The sequence below is a fragment of the Podarcis cretensis genome (genome assembly GCF_951804945.1).
Source record: "Podarcis cretensis genome assembly, chromosome: 13".
Taxonomy (NCBI): Eukaryota; Metazoa; Chordata; class Lepidosauria; order Squamata; family Lacertidae; genus Podarcis; species Podarcis cretensis.
Genome location: NC_137182.1, coordinates 36033754 through 36052573, shown reverse-complemented (window position 1 = coordinate 36052573; position 18820 = coordinate 36033754). Strand labels below are relative to the sequence as shown.

Genomic DNA, 18820 nt, shown 5'->3' with positions numbered 1-18820 from the left:
CAGGTTGGGGGAGGCTGGTATAGCATGGCAGCCAATGGTTTAGAGCAGGCATAGGCAAACTCTGCCCTCCAGATGTTTTGGGCCTACAACTCCCATCATCCCTAGCTACCAGGACCAGTGGTCAGGGATGATGGGAATTGTAGTCTCAAAACATCTGGAGGTCCGAGATTGCCTATGCCTGGTTTAGAGCAGGGGTAGTCAACCTTTTTATACCTACCGCCCACTAATGCATCTTTGTTGATGGTAAAATTTCCTTACCGCCCACCAGTGCTCGATGGAAGGATTCAGCTTGTGTCGTAGAACCCCCTACCGCCCACCTAGAATCCTGAAACCTAGGGACCAGGTTGACAACCTCTAGTTTAGCGTGACAAACATATCCAGTGTCTTGCTTCTGTGAAAGGCTGAGCCTTAAGAGGGCTGAGAATTTCTGCTCCTACAGAAGCCAGCCTCTGACAAACCAAATAACTCCCACCTACAATTCCCCCGTGGCGTGCGGTGGCACAATTCTGCATTTCTGCCTGGAAACTCGTCATGTCAGGTGGGAAGAATGTTTTTGCTTAAACACACAAGCACAAAGTAGCTGGGACATGGTCCAAAAATGGCCGACTTGGGCATTCCCCTCAGGACTGAGAGGTGTGTCTTAGGAGGTCTCCCTGAGGAATTTATTAACTTTAAATAAAAAAGACTGGGTCACCTGCCAAAGGGAGGCCCTACAAATGTGCAGAGGGCAGAAGATACAAGCCACAGTGAGGCAATGCAATCCCCCCAGAGTGGAGGCAATGCAAGACTTTGCAGCTTCTGTCCTTAAGTACTGAAGGTGATTTAGCTGAGGCCTGCCAAGATAAGGAGAAATAAATGCTTTAGCTTCGGAAGCTGAGCCAAGGGCTTAATATGGACGTCCAGCCAGGCTTACATGGAACTAAAAATAATAAAAAAACTATCGCAAGAAATTAAGGAGACATTAAAACTGCTGAAATCTGCAACGGATTGTCTCTAGGCCCGGTTAGCACAGAAATCTTGCCTGTTTTTGGTAGCATGCTGCTCCAGATTGTAGCCCAAAGCCAGCCTGTGGGCTTTCCCACTGACGATGGGTTACAACTCCCTGTTGGCATTTCCCCCTTTTTAAAAAACAAGACATGGTCTGTGGTAATTCTTCTGAGCAAAATTACAGTGTCAGACAGTCCAGTATGGACAGGCAAAGCACTACCAACACCCTTGGCAGGAGTGGGCTTTGCTAAATATTGTTAAATTGAAAAAGCATTAGCAGCCACCATACTTAAGCTCAGCCAGTCAGAACCATCATATGGAGTTAATAAATCAGCTCTGCTTCAGTAAGAAGCATCTATGTCTCTCTCTCCTCCATGGAGAGAACCCTATCCAACGGAGGAGTTTGGTTTTAAGGACAAAGTCCTTTGACAATGCACTTAGTGACCTCAGAGAAATTCATCTTCCCTTCCTTGTGCTTCCCCTCAACACTCGGCAGGAAGCAGTCTCATCTATTTGTTTTCTCTTTAATTAAAAAAGTCACAGTTGTGGACAAATATCCAATAGGTTCAGATGCTGGCGTGATGCAGGGGGAGGCAGCTTATAAATGAATGGACTCGGCCTTGAAACTGTCATTCGCTTCTCCTAGCAGTGGGACTCTTGGCAGCTACATTCACTCATTCTCAGGGTTCTGCCAGGGTAAGTAACTTTTTCAACTCAAGGACAACATTCTGGGAGTCACCTGGCTCCCAGCCACAGCCAGAGCACATCTCTCCATCCAGGTATGCAAGAGGCATATTCAGGGCAGGCAAAAACACTTGGGGAAATCACAGAGCAGGTTCACCGAGGGGCACAGCCTGCAGATATGGGTTATGGACTGGGAAGAGAGCCAAAATCCACAAAGAGAGGCTGAGACACATTTGGCCCCGCTGCCTGAAGCCAAAGGGCAAAGGCTGGATGATGCCCCCAGTGGCCACGTGGCACGCAATGATTTCCTGACTCTGGTTCTCATCTCCCACGCTGCTTCTTGTGCTCCCAAAGACACCACAGGCCAGTCACGCTCCAAACAAACTCTTTATTAAGTGTTTGAACCATGGGAACTGGAATAAGATCTTCCCTGCACCAGGAAACTCTACTGTGATGGCTTAGGGAATCAATAGTTGCTTTGTCGCTCCTGCTGCCGATACCCTCCACGCCGCATGTAGCCTCCTTCGTTCTTGCGGTAGCCATCCTTCTGGTCTGGAGGGCGAAAGAGAGAGAGAGAGAGAGAGAGAGAGAGAGAGAGAGAGAGAGAGAGAAGAGAGAGTTGAGCTACAAGGCACCAGTGGAAAGTGGGCAAGCAAGATTACAGCAGAAATGGGTTTGCTGCGCAGCTTATGGAAAACAAGACAGGTACACGGAGACCAAGGCAAAGTGGCTCTCGAGTCCACACTTCCTGGCTCTTCGACCAAAACAAACCATCGTTTTGCAATGAAATCGGCACACTTTGGATTTAGAAAATGCGGGGAGAGAACAACTGTCATCTTTGTGTCCTGTATAGAGGGAGAAGTGCTGAACCAAAGGAGGATTTGGATCCTGTGATGAGGGAAGGAAAGCAGATAAACCATTCAAAGAATGCAGGGGTGGTAACTTCCAGCCGGTGGGCCAACTCAGGCCAGCCAATCAGGCCTATGTGGTTGTTTTTTTGCAGGCCACACCTACCTGCCACTCACTCAACTCCATAAATAAAGTTTGGATTTGATTTGATATAAGATCAGGTGAGATGCAGGTAAAGCTGTGGCTGCAAGGAACCAAGAGAAGCTGACCATCATTAATGGGAACTGGTTTCCTTAGCTTTTGCCCCATATCACAAAGGCCAGAATTTTTAAAGAGAAATAAATACTTATGGGAACAGTAGCCCTATTTGTCCCCAGACAGATAACAGACACAAAGTGGCTAAAGGAATGGAGATAGGAGAAGCAAGAAGTTGTGGCTGCAACTGGCTTCCAGGACGCTCGCTCACCCCGGAAGTAGCCCCCATAGGTGCCTTGCTTCTGGTCAAAGACCCTCTCGTTGTTCTCCACGAGGCTGCCCAGCTTCTCAGCCAGCTGGAGCGCCAGGTTCTGTTGGGACGTGGGCTCCGTCCGGTGCATCACAACTGTCTGGGTCGGCTGGTCTAAAGAGGCCTGGGAAAGGAAGATTTGGGAGGCTCAGACAAACCCAGCGAAGGAGAGACATGTTAGAAACCTTGTAAAGTGTTGGTCTATGGAACTTCAGTACCCTGTTTGCCAACTGAGTTATTCATAGTGCAACGGGGCTGGAGACTGCCAAAAGCACTGGACTGCACACCAGAGATTTATATATTTCTCTTTCACAAAGAGATCTCATTTTAGGGGTGAGGCCTATACTGCTTGGCGGCTTATATTTGGACGACTCGCTTCTCATGCTCACCCCATGTTGCCTCTTATTTCTTTCAAGAGAAATAACCAGCCCTGACCCTCTTCTCCCACACCCCTTGAGCTGGTTTGTACAAGGGCAACCCACTTTCTCCTGGTCAAGGGTCCCCTCCTGTGGTTGCCACCCATCTCTAGGCCTCCTCAAGCCACCCGTCTGCCATGCGAGAAGGCATCACTCACCATCAGCTCTTCATTGATGATCATCTTGCTAATGATACTGTGCACTGTGGGCAGGTCCAGCTCAAACATATCAGACAGGATCTCCATGCTAGAAAGGGAGGTATAATTGGGGGAGGGGGCATGGGGAGAGAGAGAGAGGAAGAAAGAGGTGGAAGCTGAGCTTGTGAGACTCGGCCATCAGCAGCCTGCCTGGCAGAAAATCTAAAAAGGTCAATGGCAACCAAAGAAGGTACCCAAGTGTGCCATGTACAGAGGATGGATTCCTTTGACTGATATATTTTATCGATAGGGAGCCTGCAGAGGGGATGCCGAAGCAACATGTGCACAGATAAGAGGCACTCAGCCACTTATGCCACATCCACCACTCACACCCTGGCCAAAAAGCTGTTAGGCTGAAAGAGCAACCAGGAGGCCATGATGACCTTCACACAATACCTGATGGAGTCATAGACGCTGCTGTAAGTGAAGAGGTAGGTTCGGAGAGACTCCTCTTGGATCTTCCTGCCAGGGAGAAACAAGGGAGGGGAGCAGTCATGAGAGCCAGGCAGAGATCCCTGAAAGGGGGGCAAAGCTACGCTTTCCAGTCCCCAGACAGACACCCCCCCCCAGCCTCTCAGCACCCACCTGCACCCAGACAAGGTGGCCGCTATCAACACAGACATCCCAATTCTGCTCCCTCTTCTCCATTTCAAGAACTGGGTTCCAAGCCCTCCCCTCCTAGCCTGCATAGATGGCCCCATAGCTCAGGGGCTGGAGCACTGATGGTCCCAGGCTTCGCCCCTTTATCCATCAAGGTGGATATGCCCAAGCTAAACAGAGCAATGGTCTGACTCAGGATAAGGCAGCTTTCTACAGGACAGCTGCATATTCCTGCAATTGCAGGGGGCTGGACTAGATGAACCTCGGGGTCCCTTCCAACTCTATGATTCTATGGAGGAACCGCCCCATCACCCCATTCCCATGCAACTGACCGGACAAGCATGCCTCGCACTTTGTCAGCCTCGGGGAACAGGTCCCAGACCTTCCCATTCATTTTCTCATTAACAATGAAACGGTGACACGTCTTCCAGTCGCCCATCTTCATAGCTTTAGATGCTGCCACCACATGTTCCCTCATCGATTCTGGGGGGCCTGAAGAAAGATGGGGGGAGAGGGGGAAAGGGGTCATCAAATGGGGAAGGCATTCCTTGTCTTGGTGAACAGGATTTTGATTAGCTAGCAAGGCAGGCCACACCCCCTTAACATCCTATTGCACATGAAGACAATGCAAACAAAAACCAGCTTTCATTTTTGTATCCAGAAAAAGATTTTTTTCTAGCCCTTGTGTCAAAATAAATAAATAAATTATCCAATAAAAATAAAACTTATTAGAGAAATCTGCGTAACTTCAGTTGATTTTTTCTTAGGTTTAAACAAATAGTTATGGAAGGGTGCGTAAAAGTAGCTGTAAAGGAAAAACAAAGACACACAATTTGGCAGCAGGCATCATCTGTGAAGAATCGTTTGCTCTGTTTTCCAACACAGCATTGAATGACTCCAAGGTGTCGAGTGCCACCTGCAGTTCTGATAAATATGCATTTACAAAATAATAATAATAAACAGCTGCCAAATTAAGATGAGGGAGCAACTTTTTTAAAAAAAATTATAGAACCAACAGAACACAAGAAACAGTTTGGGAAACGGTGCCAAAGCAAGCGAACCATAGTGGGAGGCTGGCTAATGTGGCAAGACAACTTTTGTGAACCCTGGATCATGCCTGGCGATGTCACAGAGGCCAAAGGAAAATCTGCCCCTCCCCAAGAAACTAGGAAGAGGCAAAAAGCAAAATGCTCCTTTGCTTAACACACCAACAGACTGCAGCGTTCAAGCACCTCTAGGCCCAGACCTGCAGTTGCCTCAAAGATTCCATTATTTGCCCAGAGACACAGGAAGGATTCTAAGTCAAGCCTGGGAAGATTCTTGTTAGAAGGTCTGGCATGACAGAGGAATAGAAGCCCCCTGGCCAGCGTACCCAGAAACGCATCTCACGGTTAAAAGAGGAAAGCCACTCACCGAGAAGGGGCTGGCGCTCGCCCACCCGGAGCTGGTGGTGGAACTGCTTGCTGATCATGCGCCGGCGGGCGTCAAACTCATGCGCGGCCATGTAGGGGATCTCCAGCAGCATGGCTGAGACCAGGTAGACGCACTCCAGCAGCTCCAGGTTGATGTGCATGTGAAAGGGGACCTGGCGGCGCTTCTCAATCTTCTCCTGCTCCTGGTTGCGCTCCTGCATGCTGCGCATCAGCAGGCCCTGCCCCAGCAGCTCCTTGGCCCGCCCGCTCGACTGGATGTCCAGCAGGGCGTTGTGGGCGTCCTTGATCATGCCCTGGCGGAAGGCACAGATCCCCAGCTGCACCATTGTCCGGTTATACAGAATCTGCAAGAGCCGAGAAGGTCAGAGGAGGTGGAGGCGGAGACCCAGCTGCCCTCTCCAAAAGGCAGCACCTGAAAAACCACTCCCCAAACATTCGCTTCCTGCAACTGCTCCTTTGTAATAAGGGTGGGACACAAATGGGCACTGCTGCACTCTGTCGACCCTCTCCAGTCTCCATTAATTCTCTGCCACTCCTTTATGTTACCATCTGCTGCTCCTGGCCCTTTCCCCCCACCACTTTTCACCCCAAGGCAGCTACTGCAGACAGCAGGTTGCCAAGCAGGGCAGAGGCATTGTGAAGTTAGGAAAGGAAGTCTCATCGACCACATATGATGTTGTGGCTAGTGTCACCAGATGCAAGTGTGGCCCACATGTAAGAGGAAAAGCGTGGAGCAGCAAGGAGAGGGGGCTCTGCTCCTCTCCAAACCCTTTACAATCATCTGCATCAGCAACTTGCAGCTTCTTGGGCGGGGCAAAGACATCTGAAGGCAGCCCTGTTCAGGGAAGTTTTTAATGTGTGACATTTTTATCTATTTTTAATCTTTGTTGGAAGCTGCCCAGAGTGGCTTGGGAAGCCCAGCCAGATGGGCGGGGTAAAAATAATAATTATTATTATTACGACTCCGAGCCTCTCATTCCCTGTTCTTGGAGGACTGGCTTTTATCGTTACTCAAATTCATTAAGACTGCTTCAATAAACCATCAGCAACACAGCATACGCCTCAGCCTCCCCAGTTTTGTTCTCTGACCTGCACAGGGGGGTCTGCATGCTGAATGTTGTCCTGTAGGTGACTCATGAGCATCAGGTCGCGGGCCTGGTACCAGCGGTCGTGCAGGGCGTGGTGGTAAATGTGGCAGAGGATGGCGCAGGTTCGGATCCGGTCTGTCCTGTCCTTGGCGTAGATGAACTTGCAGAGGCGCTCCATCTGCACCGCCGAGTCCTCTGCTTCGTTCTCGGCCTGGTCTTGTTCCGACTGCGGGCAAGCAGGTTATGCAACATGTCCTTTAGCCTGAGGAGTCCCACCCCACTCCCAAATACCAAAATGTTACCCTTGCATAGAGATAGCAAACCTCCAGATATTGTTGGACTCCAGTTCCCATCATTTCTGACCGTTGGCCATGCTTGCTGGGGCTGATGGGAGTTGGAGTCCAACCCTATCTGGAGGGGACCAGGTTGGTTACCCAAAACTCAATTGCCCCTCAACTTTCACGGTCCTCCTTTGCCGGTACAATACTAAGGGCCCTGTCCAACTTACAAACCTGAAACCAGTTTTCAAATTAGCATGACTACACACACAGGTCCTAGGATCCTTTGAAAGAAGCCATGGCAGCTAAACTGAATCACAACGAAGCTTCCTGAAAATCCCTGATGTCCTTCCGGGCCAAACCCTCAGCATCCACCTCAACTTTTCCCAGCCTGACAGTATCATTTCCAAACCTTATTTTGGGAATGGGCCATGGCTTAGTGCAGAGATGGCCCTCCAGATACTGGTGGATTCCAACTCCTATCACCCTTGCCAGCACAGCCAACCGTCAGGAGCAATGGGACTTGTAATCCACAGAGACACCTGGCAGAAGCCACAGGTTCCTCACCACTGGCGTAGCGCTTTGCCTGTCTGTGGCCCCAGGATCAATCCCCTAGTTATCTCCAGTTAGAAGGCTCCATTCAGAAGGCAACAGAAAGAGGTTTGCCTAAGACCCTGGAGGGAAGCTACCAATCAGAGCAGGCTGTGCTGGTCAAAAGCAGGGCAAGTACGACCAGATACATGACAGCTTCTTATGCATTTGCCAATTTAGGGCATGAGAAACATCTTCTCATCCACGGGGTTATGCCCCACGCACAAAACCTATAGGTGCAACCGCAGAGTGCGAATATCCTGGGCAAAGCAAGGGCGGCTGGTGGGGGCTTTGCTGCCCCAGAGGCTGGCCTACCTTGCTGTCTCCTGCCGGGCCCTGTTGCCGCTGGTGAGCCTTGTAGTCAAACTTGTAGTAGGTGTGGAGGATGCAGCGCAGGTAGATGCGGCACACCTCCTCCGTGGTTCCCTTGTCCTGCAGGTAGTTCTGCACCCGGTCGATGATCTTGCAGACTCGGCCCTCGTCCTTCAGGTGGTCCACGTACTCTGGTGGAAAGGGGAACATGCATTCACATGGCAGTCTTTCGAGGTGGGGCTGCTGGCTTCTCCCTATTTGCCATGCAGAATCTGACACTCCTGAGAAACCGCAGCTTCCCATTTTGTGGCCCAAAGAGAATGTTTCTAGTCCACATGACTGCCGAGTTAAGAGACATGAAAACATACAGATCCTCTCTGCTTAGACTGGGTGACCTTTTTCCAAAGCATTCAGCCACTTTCTACCACCTACTCAGTTTTCTGACCTGCTGCTTTTTGCTAAACTTTTTATTTTTCAAGGACGCTCCGAAGTCAGTTTTTTTTAAAAAAAGCTTTTTGTAGCAAGCAAGCAAACTGGGAGGCACGAAAACAGAAAAGGCTGGCAAACATTCCAAATTCAATCCCTGGTTCTTGAGGGATCGTTCCAAAAGAGGCAAACAGCTGGCAGAGGTGTCTTTTCAGGGGAAAACACAGCACAGATTCCTTAGGGTTCCCTCTATTTGAGAAGTTCCCTGTTCCACACCAGCCCTCCACTAGCTGAAACTTTCAGTCCAACTCCACCCTGGTATGCCTCCGAGACCCCACTTTCTGTGACAGGCACACTCACCCTGGGAATGGGGATCTGTGTTCTGCATGATCTTTGTGAACTCTTCATCCATGCGCTCCACCAGAGTCAGAATGCAGCCACGAACACGGTAGGGCTAGAGAGGGAGACAGGGGGAGACACACAAGTGGGTTAAGGGGGTCAAGACTGCTAGGCAGAGACACACACAAGCCTTTTTCTTTCCTGACCTGCCAATCTGTACCAGCCTCCCACCTGCTGTTTCTAGTAGATTTCAAACTAGCCCATCTTACTGGGTTGGCAGGATGCCCCAAAGATGGGGAGGAATGATGCCTGATTCAGAAATGCTCACCTGCTCGCTGTTGGCCAGGTTTTCAGAGTCCTCTGCAATGTTCTCGCCAATGAAGATGTTGGGGTTGGCAAAGAGGATGTCCAGGAGCTCTTCAATGGAGCCCAGGCATTTCTGCCACATCTCTGGCTGCACGTGGTGGGAGAAGAGGAGTAGAGAGGGAAACATTAAGGCCCCCTGGCATTCTGGGAAAGAAACTGCGTGCTTCCTGTGGCCCCTATGCACGTGCCGTGCTTTCGGGCCACTTCTTCCCCTCCCCTCCTAATTCCATACCTTCATGTAGGTAGCCAAGTTAGGGTTGTAGTCATACAAAGAAGCAACAATGTTGAACTTGATTTTGACATCGATGGCAATCCCCAGGTTGTTCTCTGCTGCAATTCCAACCAAAAGCTGCAGAAGGTCAATCTGAGCCGCTCTAGGAGGGGGAAGGAGGTGAAGGAGCTCAGTGCAGAAGGAGGGAGGGGAAAGCAGATGGCTGGACATGCTTCTTTTGAGATACATCCCCAACTCTGCACAACCCTCCTTGTGTCCTGTGCCAAAACCACTGACGCCCGTGTGAACCCCCTTCATTTTCATCACTTTCAGATTCACTTAAAACATTTATGCACCACCCTTTGTCCTATTTAGGATATCCGGCAGTAGATATACCTGGGATCCAACACTGCATTTCTGCTTTGGAACAAGCTTCCACTTGCACAACAGAATTCTATCCCCGCCCCTAAGAATCTGCTGCAGGTTTGGGAGCAGAGGTTTGGAGGATGCGAGTTCAGCATGTAGAGCGTCCCAAGTCCCATCCTCCAGTTAAAAATACTTAGCAGATGCTGCTGGATCAGTCCAAAGGCCTACCTAGTCTGGCATCCTGTTCTCACAGTGGCCAACCAAAGGCCTACCTACAAGGAGCCTGTAAGCAGGGCCTGAGCACGAGAGCACTCTCTCTGCACTTGTGATGCTCAGAAATTGGTACCCAGGAGCATGATGCCTCCAACAGGGGAGACAGAACATGGCCATCAGGGTTAAGCAGCCACTGCCACCCTTATCCTCCATGGATTTGTCTAATTCTCTTTCAGAGTTGTCCAAGCCCTCAATCATTTCAAGCTGCCCTTTTCTGAACCTTTTGCAGCTCTGCAGCAGCCTTCTAGAGGTGAGGTAACGAGAACCACGCTCAGTTTTTCCCAAGCGCAGTCTCCTATGCCACCTTGCCCTTCATCACATCAACGCTCACTGGCCTTACCGATCCGTGCCTTTCTTTCCACGGGCCTGGAGAATCTCATTGAGTTTCTTCACGACTACAGTGTGGTTGATCTCTGTACCTTTGGCAAACATCTTTGGTTTCTCCTGCAAAGCGGGGTGGGGGGAGGAACGTCAGGCTCCAACCATGTTTGGAAGATGGAGAGAAGTAAAAATAAAGGCAGCAACACCATGCAGTTCGTTCTACTCCCACATTCCCAACTGCTTGCAGAGAGAGACTCACCTTGACCAGAGGGACACCTCCTTTAACCTTCTCCCACTCGCCCCCCTCATTGTCATCCTCATCATCTTCATATTTCTTGGATTTGCGGTCCTGCTTTTTCTTTGCCTTCTCTTCCCGCTTCTTCTCCAAAACTCTTTTGTCCTCCTCAGTGCCAGTTCTGGTCAGGGAGAATTAAAACAGGACTGAATCCCTCTTTTAACCTGGAATTCTTACTTCCTGAGTTGCCTGAACCATACAAGCCCAGACCCTGCCACTGGCCTCGACCACAGATCAAGCACTAACAAAGCCAGACTCAAAAGCTTATTTGATCCAGACCTATGCAGTCACCAAAATGCCCAATGCAGAAGCTTAAAAACTCACCTACAGAGACCCAGACCTGAGGTCCCCCACCCCTTGTTTAGCCAAGATCTACTTCCCTGCAATTCTTGGTTTTATTTCTGTTCTTGGGGGAACAGAGCACAAGTCTGCTCCATGGTACAGAGCACCTGTCACAGCCCAGATGGGGCCATTATTTCTCAGATCTAAAAGTGCCCATCAAACTTTAAGACGCTCCCCTAATGTGAGATAGCTAACTACCATTGCACCATAGACATCCATTATGCCCTGACATGGATGCTGCCACCTAAAGCAGTGAGCAAGGGTCAAAGTAATGGGTCTGGCTCCTCAACAACTCAGGCTCCGAAGTGAGCTGGGTGAACAGGACAACACACAGTGTTCCACCTTCAGGTCCTGAGTCTGAAATTCCAGATTGTGATCAAAGGTAGATTCACAACTGACAGATCCCTCAGCCAGAGGTCTGGAGACTGTAATCCAAAGATGATGGGAAGTGTTGAACCCATAGAAGCTGCCTCCTTACTTCTTAAGGAACTTGGAGGCCAAGGAGGTGTATTTGCCCTCATCTTCATCTGACTCAGAGTCAGATTCTGAATCTGACGAGCCCCAGTCTTCATCATCATCAGAGTCCTCCTCCTCTTCATCTTCATCCTGCCAAGAGCGGGGGGGGGGGGGGGGGTTGGAGAGAAGAAAAATTATGCACCAGCAAACCATGTGACGAAAAAAGTTTTCACTCAGATTCAGCCAGGGAGGGCCATAAAGTGACTCAGAGCAACAGAAGTCCCATGGGAACCCTGTTCCTGCTCCCCACGCTTCTGGATTATTATTTTCTGCTGCAAAAGGAATAGTGATCTTTTGCCTTCCTCCCCTCTGAGTTGCTTGGCACAAAAGTCCTTCTGGCAGCTGCTTTGAGGGAAGCACCGGATGCCATGCCTATGCTGGCCAGAGGAGGGCATCACAACATGCTGCCCCCCCCGCCCCCCCATTCAGCTCTTACCTCCATCTTTTTGGGAAACTTGCCCCGTCCCTCAGCTGCCCCCTCTTTCTTCTTCAGGAAAGCCGCGGCGCTCATTCCCTCATCGTCATCCTCACCAGAAGAGGAGGAACCTAAAGCCAGAAAGCGGGGGGTGTCACTGAGAGGGGAAATCTCAAATCCCGCTCCCTACCTCACACAAAGAAGGATAGCCAGTGAGCTGCACAGCTTCCATCTCCTACGCACTGCATCATGATCATCACCACTCACCCTCTGAATCATCATTTTTCTTGTCCTCGTCTTCATCAGCTGACTGTTCGGGGTTCTAGGCGAAAGCAGACATGTGGTCAAGATGCATGTTGGGTACTCTTCTTTAATTTGAACCGGACAGAATCGCTCTTCCAGCACAGCCTGACTCCTCCAAACCCTCCCTTCCGCTTTCACCTGTTTTTTCACCTGAGCCTTTAACACCAGGGGTCAGCATACTTTTTCAGCAGGGGGCCAGTCCACTGTCTCTAAGACCTTGTGGGGGGCCAGACTATTTTTTTTGGGGGGAGGGGGAATTTCTATGCCCCACAAATAGCCCAGAGATGCATTTTAAATAAAAGAGCACATTCCACTCATGTAAAAACACGCTGATTCCCGGACCATCCATGGGCTGGATTTAGAAGGCGACTGGGCCAGATCCGGTCCATGGGTCTTAGTTTGCCTACCCATGCTTAACACAACTGGCGAAGCCAGTAATCAACCCTACTGCCTAAAGCAAGGACAGTGACTGTGGACCTCCAGATCTTGCTGAATTACAACTCCCAGCTTCCCTGACCCTTGGCCATGCTGGCTGGGGCAGATGGGAGCTGGGAGTCCAGCAACATCTTGAAGGTCAGAGGTCCTAAGGGATTCATAGACTTGGAAGGGAACATGAGGGTCATCTAGTCCAACCCCCTGCAATGCAGGAATATTTTGCCCAACATGGGGCTCGAACCCACAACCCTGAAATTAAGAGTCTCATGCTGCACTGACTGAGCTATACATAATTCCCAATGTCTCAGCCGCCTCCCTGAATGCCCTCCACCCAACCATGCGCCAGTACCTGGCGGTAGCTCATGATCTGGGCCTCATAATCTCGGTTATACTTCCGGATCTTCTGGCGGAGGGTGCTTAGGGCTTTGGCGTTGTTCTTGTTCATCTTCTTCTTGCCTTCCTTGTCCTCCCAGAGCTATGAAAGCCAGAAGGAAGATGAAATTACAGGCATCCCATGGTCATTTGGTCCACACACCAGCCTATCTCCCTTTTTCTCTAAACATGCAAACCAAAGCTATGTGCAAGAGGACAGCCATTTTGCTCTCTAGCTATTCCCTTCAGGATCCCAGAGTCTTGGGTCTGTGGGATTGGCTTGTTACCACTCCCCATCCCAGTGCTGCATGAAGGCTCAGAATGGTGCAACAGTGGGTATCAGAGCTGGGACCAGAGATCTGTGTTCAAATTCCCACAAAGCTGTGAAGTGTCTTAGGCTTAGTCACCTTTTCTCAACTGAACCTACCTTGCAGGGCTGTCGTGGGGATGGGGAAGAGACCAACCATATAGACTGCCCTAGTACCTTGGATGAGAGGCAGGTGGATGGCATCTTGCTCTTACTTTCCCTATATGCCTTCTTGCTCTCTATATATTTCAGACATTCAAATTTCTAGGTCCACTCTGCAAAGCCTTCAAGGCAGCTTACAGAACACAACAGCTTTACAACAAAAACTACGTGTTTTGAAAACCAACATCCACGCCAAGATGATACACGAAAATAGGAGCAACATGAAAAACACAACACACATTTAAACTTGGCTCCTGCACAGTAAAAAGTGGGATGTGTGTTCAGATCTTAACAAATAGGCAGATCCACATGGGATCCAGATCCACTGCTCAACTGATTCAGAGCACTTCTCTCCCCAATTAGCCCCCATACCTTGAATCCAACTCCATTCATGCAGGAACAAACCGGCAGTAAAAGGAGACACCAAAAAGGCATCAAAGTTGATCCTGGGAGCTCTACATTCAGCTCCCTTTTGCAATGAAGCTCATACAGTGGTGCCCCGCAAGACGAAAAACTCGCTAGACGAAAGGGTTTTCCATTTTTTGAGGTGCTTTGCAAGACGAATTTCCCTATGGGCTTGCTTCGCAAGACGAAAACGTCTTGTGGGTTTGCTTCCTTTTTCTTAAAGCCGTTAATACCCGGGGAATCCGCGCTCCGCAAGACAAAAAAATCACAAGACGAAGCAACTCGCGGAACGAATTAATTTCGTCTTGCGAGGCCCCACTGTAATTCTTTGTCAGGAGGGAAGAAGGAGAACAGATTCCCTTCTTTTCCCTTAGCCCTAGGTGTCAGACTCAAATTGCCACGAAACCCTCTTGAGCCAGGCACAGGGACTTTGTGGACCAAAAACCTCCCTGCTGGCCCCAGTACCTCATTGAGGTAGTCCTCAAGGTCTGCGAGGATGCGGATGTAGAAGCGGGGCACTCCCTCCTTGTCAACAATGCTCTTGGCCTTGCCATAGGCCTTGCCCAGCAGCTCAAACTCCTCTAGGCATTTGGTGACATCCCGGATCTTCATGGCATTCCGGATTGTTTTGATCAAGTTTGTAAGCTCCTCAAACCTGCAGTAAGGGAAGATCAAAGAAGGAATGGTTAAGCCTGGGGCATTGATATGCCCTCAGAGAACACAGTGCCACCAACATGCTGCTCAACAGGACGGGAAATTATCCAGCTACCCAAAAATGTGGCATTGGCACAGCCCTCCAGAAACCAGAGGGGCCACTTCTCCCACAAAGCCAACCACACTTTACCTCTTGTCCTTTGCACTGCGCACAATCCTCTTTGTATCTTCCTCATCTTCACTCAACAGCAGAGGCCTACAAGAAAGGGAAAGGAACAGACAATGGATCCCTGCTATCAATGATCAGTGGAAGCAGGTGAGAGAGGTGCAGGGCAGGGAGAGGAAGGGGCAGTGCATAACTCAGAAGTAGGAGATGCTTGGTCTGGAATCCCAAGACAGGTGGGTATGTTGTCCTCACTACCTGTTTCTGACTTTTAATTCAGAAATGCTCCCCCTTATTCTCATAGAATCATAGAGTTGGAAGAGACCACAAGGGCCATTGAGTCCAACCCCCTGCCAAGCAGGAAACACCATCAGAGCACTCCTGACATATGGTTGTCAAGCCTCTGCTTAAAGACTTCCAAAGAAGGAGACTCCACCACACTCCTTGGCAGCAAATTCCACTGTCGAACAGCTCTTACTGTCAGGAAGTTCTTCCTAATGTTTAGGTGGAATCTTCTTTCTTGTAGTTTGGAACCATTGCTCCGTGTCCGCTTCTCTGGAGCAGCAGAAAACAACCTTTCTCCCTCCTCTATGTGACATCCTTTTATATATTTGAACATGGCTATCTTATCACCCCTTAACCTCCTCTTCTCCAGGCTAAACATGCCCAGCTCCCTTAGCCGTTCCTCATAAGGCATCGTTTCCAGGCCTTTGACCATTTTGGTTGCCCTCCTCTGGACACGTTCCAGTTTGTCATTGTTCTTCTTGAACTGTGGTGCCCAGAACTGGACGTTGGCATCCGTTTCTCTGTTTCTTCCAACTCATCACTCCCTGGGAACCTCTGTTCCCACCCTCTCACTCAAGTTCTCCCGGCCCTCCCCCCACATACTTACTGTTTTCCAAAATTGCCCCCAACGGGCTTCGCTACAAGCTCGTCCCCAGAAAGTGACGACTCCGACTCACTGTCCGAGCCAGTGGTAAAGAAACGCGACATGGCGGCAGTGGCTCTGGGCTGTCAGCAACCCACTGCTCCCAATTCTGGATGGGAAAGACAAGAAGCCAAAGGCCCAGTGAGTGCAATGATCATATCAAAAGTGAGCTCATTTGCTTCCATTTATAATGTCAACACCTGGTATGCAGGCAGCAACCATTTTAGGTGTGTCCAACTGATGCAAGACCACTGACGTGCGGGTCCTTTTGGATCTAGAAGAGGGAAGAATGGGGGCAGAACATGGCGGAGCGAGCTTGTGCACACTCTGCTAACGCACATGGGGGCCAGGAACAGAACCCCCGTGCAAAATGGTCACTGAATGAATTATTGTGCATGCTTTGTTATAAACCTTGGCAAACTTCTTTGTCACCAGCCTAAATGGAAACTAAGCCTAAGCACATGTAACTGAGCTAAATGCATATACTTCTCATGTTTATCATCTCTTCTCCAGCCTGGCACCTTCCAGATGTTTCAGCCGATAACTCCCATCAACCCTATATTAGCCATGGCTGATGGGAACAGAGTACAGCAATGGGCAAGAGACAGCTGTTCTATGCCTCCCTGCAGACCAAACTGCAGGCTATAAGCATCTCAGGGCACAGACTGTCATTTTGTGTTTCTCATAAAACATCAAGCACACTGATGTTGGTTTATATTATGTTTATCATGCCTTTCATCCATCTGGCAACTCCCATCAGTCCCAGCCAGCAAAACCAATGGTCAGGGATGATGGGAGTTGTCCAGCATTGTGAGGGCCTGAGGGTTACATCCTTCTGGTCCCACCCAACCCCTTTCTATCCTCACAAGCAGCTTGAGAGGTAAATAATGTTGACAGACAGTGACTGGCCCAAGCTCATCCAGTGAGGTTCATCACTGAGTGGGAAACTGAACTCTCTCCCCCCCCCCACTACTTCTGGAAGCTTCGGGCCTCCCCCAATCCTGCCGCGATGCCTCCTCTTTGCTAGGAGTGGAGCCATTTTGGCTCCAGGAAGGACCAGCGCTCAGAGAACTGAGATCACCAACAGCGCACCAGGGATTATGTCAATGCATATATTACATAAAACCACATATAAACCTCATCAGTATAAATGTTCCAAACGCTCAGCTGAGTTTAAAACACCGACAGCCCAAACAGACAAACACGCATCTCCCCAATGGGGACAAAAACCCCCTCCTCCTAGAGCGAAGGCCACCCAAGAAGCCGGTGGGGCCCCCCTCGGACGCCTCCTACTCCTCCCTCCCCTAACTTTCGGGGTTTGCCTCCTTCATCCAACGGGACCCCAAGAACCGCGAGCACGCGCTTACCCGGCCCGGGCCTGGTAAAATGAAGGCGCGTCGCTTCCCGCGGCCAACGCGCATGCGCAAAGCCTTCTGCAGGCTCATCAACACCCCGGCGCGGCCCTGATGACTACTTCCTTCCTAAGAGGGGAAATGCTAAGATAATAGAGATGCTAAATTCTAGAGCGGCACCACTCGTACATTCCGAAGGTGGGGGGGCCGGGGCGGAAATCACGACTACAGAGGTGGCTTTCCATGATTACCGAGATTCTACATTTTAATTTCTATGGTCTTAAACTTTGCGGCAAAGTGACCTGGAGAAAGGGATGATGGGAGTTGTAGTCCATATAGAGATGCTGTGACGCCCTGTGCCCTTAACTGCAAAGGCAATGTTTGTCGTTTTGTTCGCCGTGCTGGTGCTTCAGAGCAATGATTCTGTACCGTATTTTCTGGAAAATAACCATTTCACTGCTTTAGTCATCGACGGTGACGCAGTCGAACGTTTACACCACTTACCCCAGTTAAAAGCACAACGGCTTAAATTAGGAATTTCCTATTTATCCTGACTTTCTTCCAATAACCTCTGGGCTCAACACCTGTGCCAAGGGAGCTGCATTTGCTCCCAGGCCATATTCAGGGTATTTTTACTAACGCAAAAAGCCTTAAGAACTCTGGACCAGGCTCATATGAAAGATTGTCTGCCCTTGCATAGATCTGTTAAGATCACTTGCATCATCTGGAGAAATTTTACTTGCGGCAAAAGACCCTGTATAATATCAGAAAAGCACTGACGCACAAATGAGCATTTTCAGCTGCTGTCCTTGTACTTTGGAACATCGTTGAAGCATAATTTGCTTTGGATATCCTACAAAGACATATGGTAATGTACAGGCATTCCTTGTTCTGTAGCACCCTGCTTGTGGTTAACGCTTAGCTGGAATGAAATATTCAACGCAGCAATAGAGAAATTAAAATAGTAATTTATTTGTCAGACAAATAAATATGAGGCACAGTGGTATATGGTTACCAAGCTCTGGCCTGGCCTCTTGCCATTCTGGCCAGCACTTATATTTCCTTAATCCAGCCCCCTTGCTCCTCCTGTGGCTGCCTCTGTCCAGTCAGCCTGGTTAAAATTCCTATTGGCTATTTGCTAGAACCAATCACAAAAGATACACCCATTTCCTCTCGCCCTTTTATGGGAATCAAAAAGCTATATATTCTTCTATCTATAAATGACAAATAAGTAATAATATATCTTACATGTGTCTCAACAAGGAATCTTAATTACCAGCTCACCTCTTGCCCTCCTTGCCCTATTGCCTTCCAAAACAGATGATTAATCTTGAATTTTTATCTTAAACATATGTCAAGGATTTGAGTTCACATCAACATTGAGAGATCTCCTTCATTTGAAGGTTTCTAAACAAAAGGCCTGACAACCATATATCAGGAGTGCTCGATGGCGTCTCCTGTCTGACAAGGGGCTTGGCTGGTGGCTGACTTAATTTCAGGATAGTTACAACTCTTACAACTATATGAAATAAGAATCTAGCATTTCTTAAATCCTTTGCATAATTATATTTAAACTAATATATTTAATACATAAATAACCTTTTAAAAGGAAAAGAAATCTTAAAAGGATCTTAGTTTAAGAAAGAAACAGCTTTAGAAAAGACTTCCCAAAAATGTTCTGTTTCTGCCAGCCAGACCAGTTGCTTTTTCACTGCTCTTGACCTTTTTAACCTTAGGAAGAAGATATGGCTCATTTTACTATTTATCCACCCTTAATTTGTAGGGTCAGTGTAACCTTGGCTCTCAGCCTGTAATTCCCTTTTTACGACTTTGAGAATTGTTTTCTGCTATAAATCAGGGGGGGCCCTTGTCTAGGAGAAAAACATTTTGCCAAGGTTTTTAGGCAGCTGGTCTTCTGCCTGGCATGAA

General features: G+C 49.1%; 1 protein-coding gene across 2 annotated transcripts; it reads right to left on the bottom strand.

Annotated features, from left to right (window-relative positions):
* Positions 1-2039: 2039 nt before the first annotated feature.
* On the bottom strand, positions 2040-17045 carry LOC307201293 (eukaryotic translation initiation factor 3 subunit C-like). 2 transcript variants are annotated; one of them, XM_079950348.1, is made up of 21 exons: positions 16907-17045; positions 15504-15648; positions 14639-14704; positions 14260-14449; positions 12898-13023; positions 12078-12132; positions 11832-11941; positions 11358-11485; positions 10502-10658; positions 10262-10365; positions 9304-9445; positions 9034-9159; positions 8727-8820; positions 7944-8131; positions 6761-6985; positions 5652-6015; positions 4571-4730; positions 4035-4100; positions 3600-3687; positions 2987-3149; positions 2040-2223 (listed from the first exon to the last, which is right to left on the bottom strand). In XM_079950348.1, exons 2-21 carry the CDS (start codon positions 15602-15604, stop codon positions 2138-2140), a joined length of 2739 nt encoding a protein of 912 aa, XP_079806474.1. In that variant the 5' UTR covers positions 15605-15648; positions 16907-17045; the 3' UTR covers positions 2040-2137. The 2 variants fall into 2 exon arrangements, with proteins under 2 accessions (XP_079806474.1, XP_079806475.1); XM_079950349.1 differs by having other exon boundaries at positions 16849-16957.
* Positions 17046-18820: the final 1775 nt, after the last annotated feature.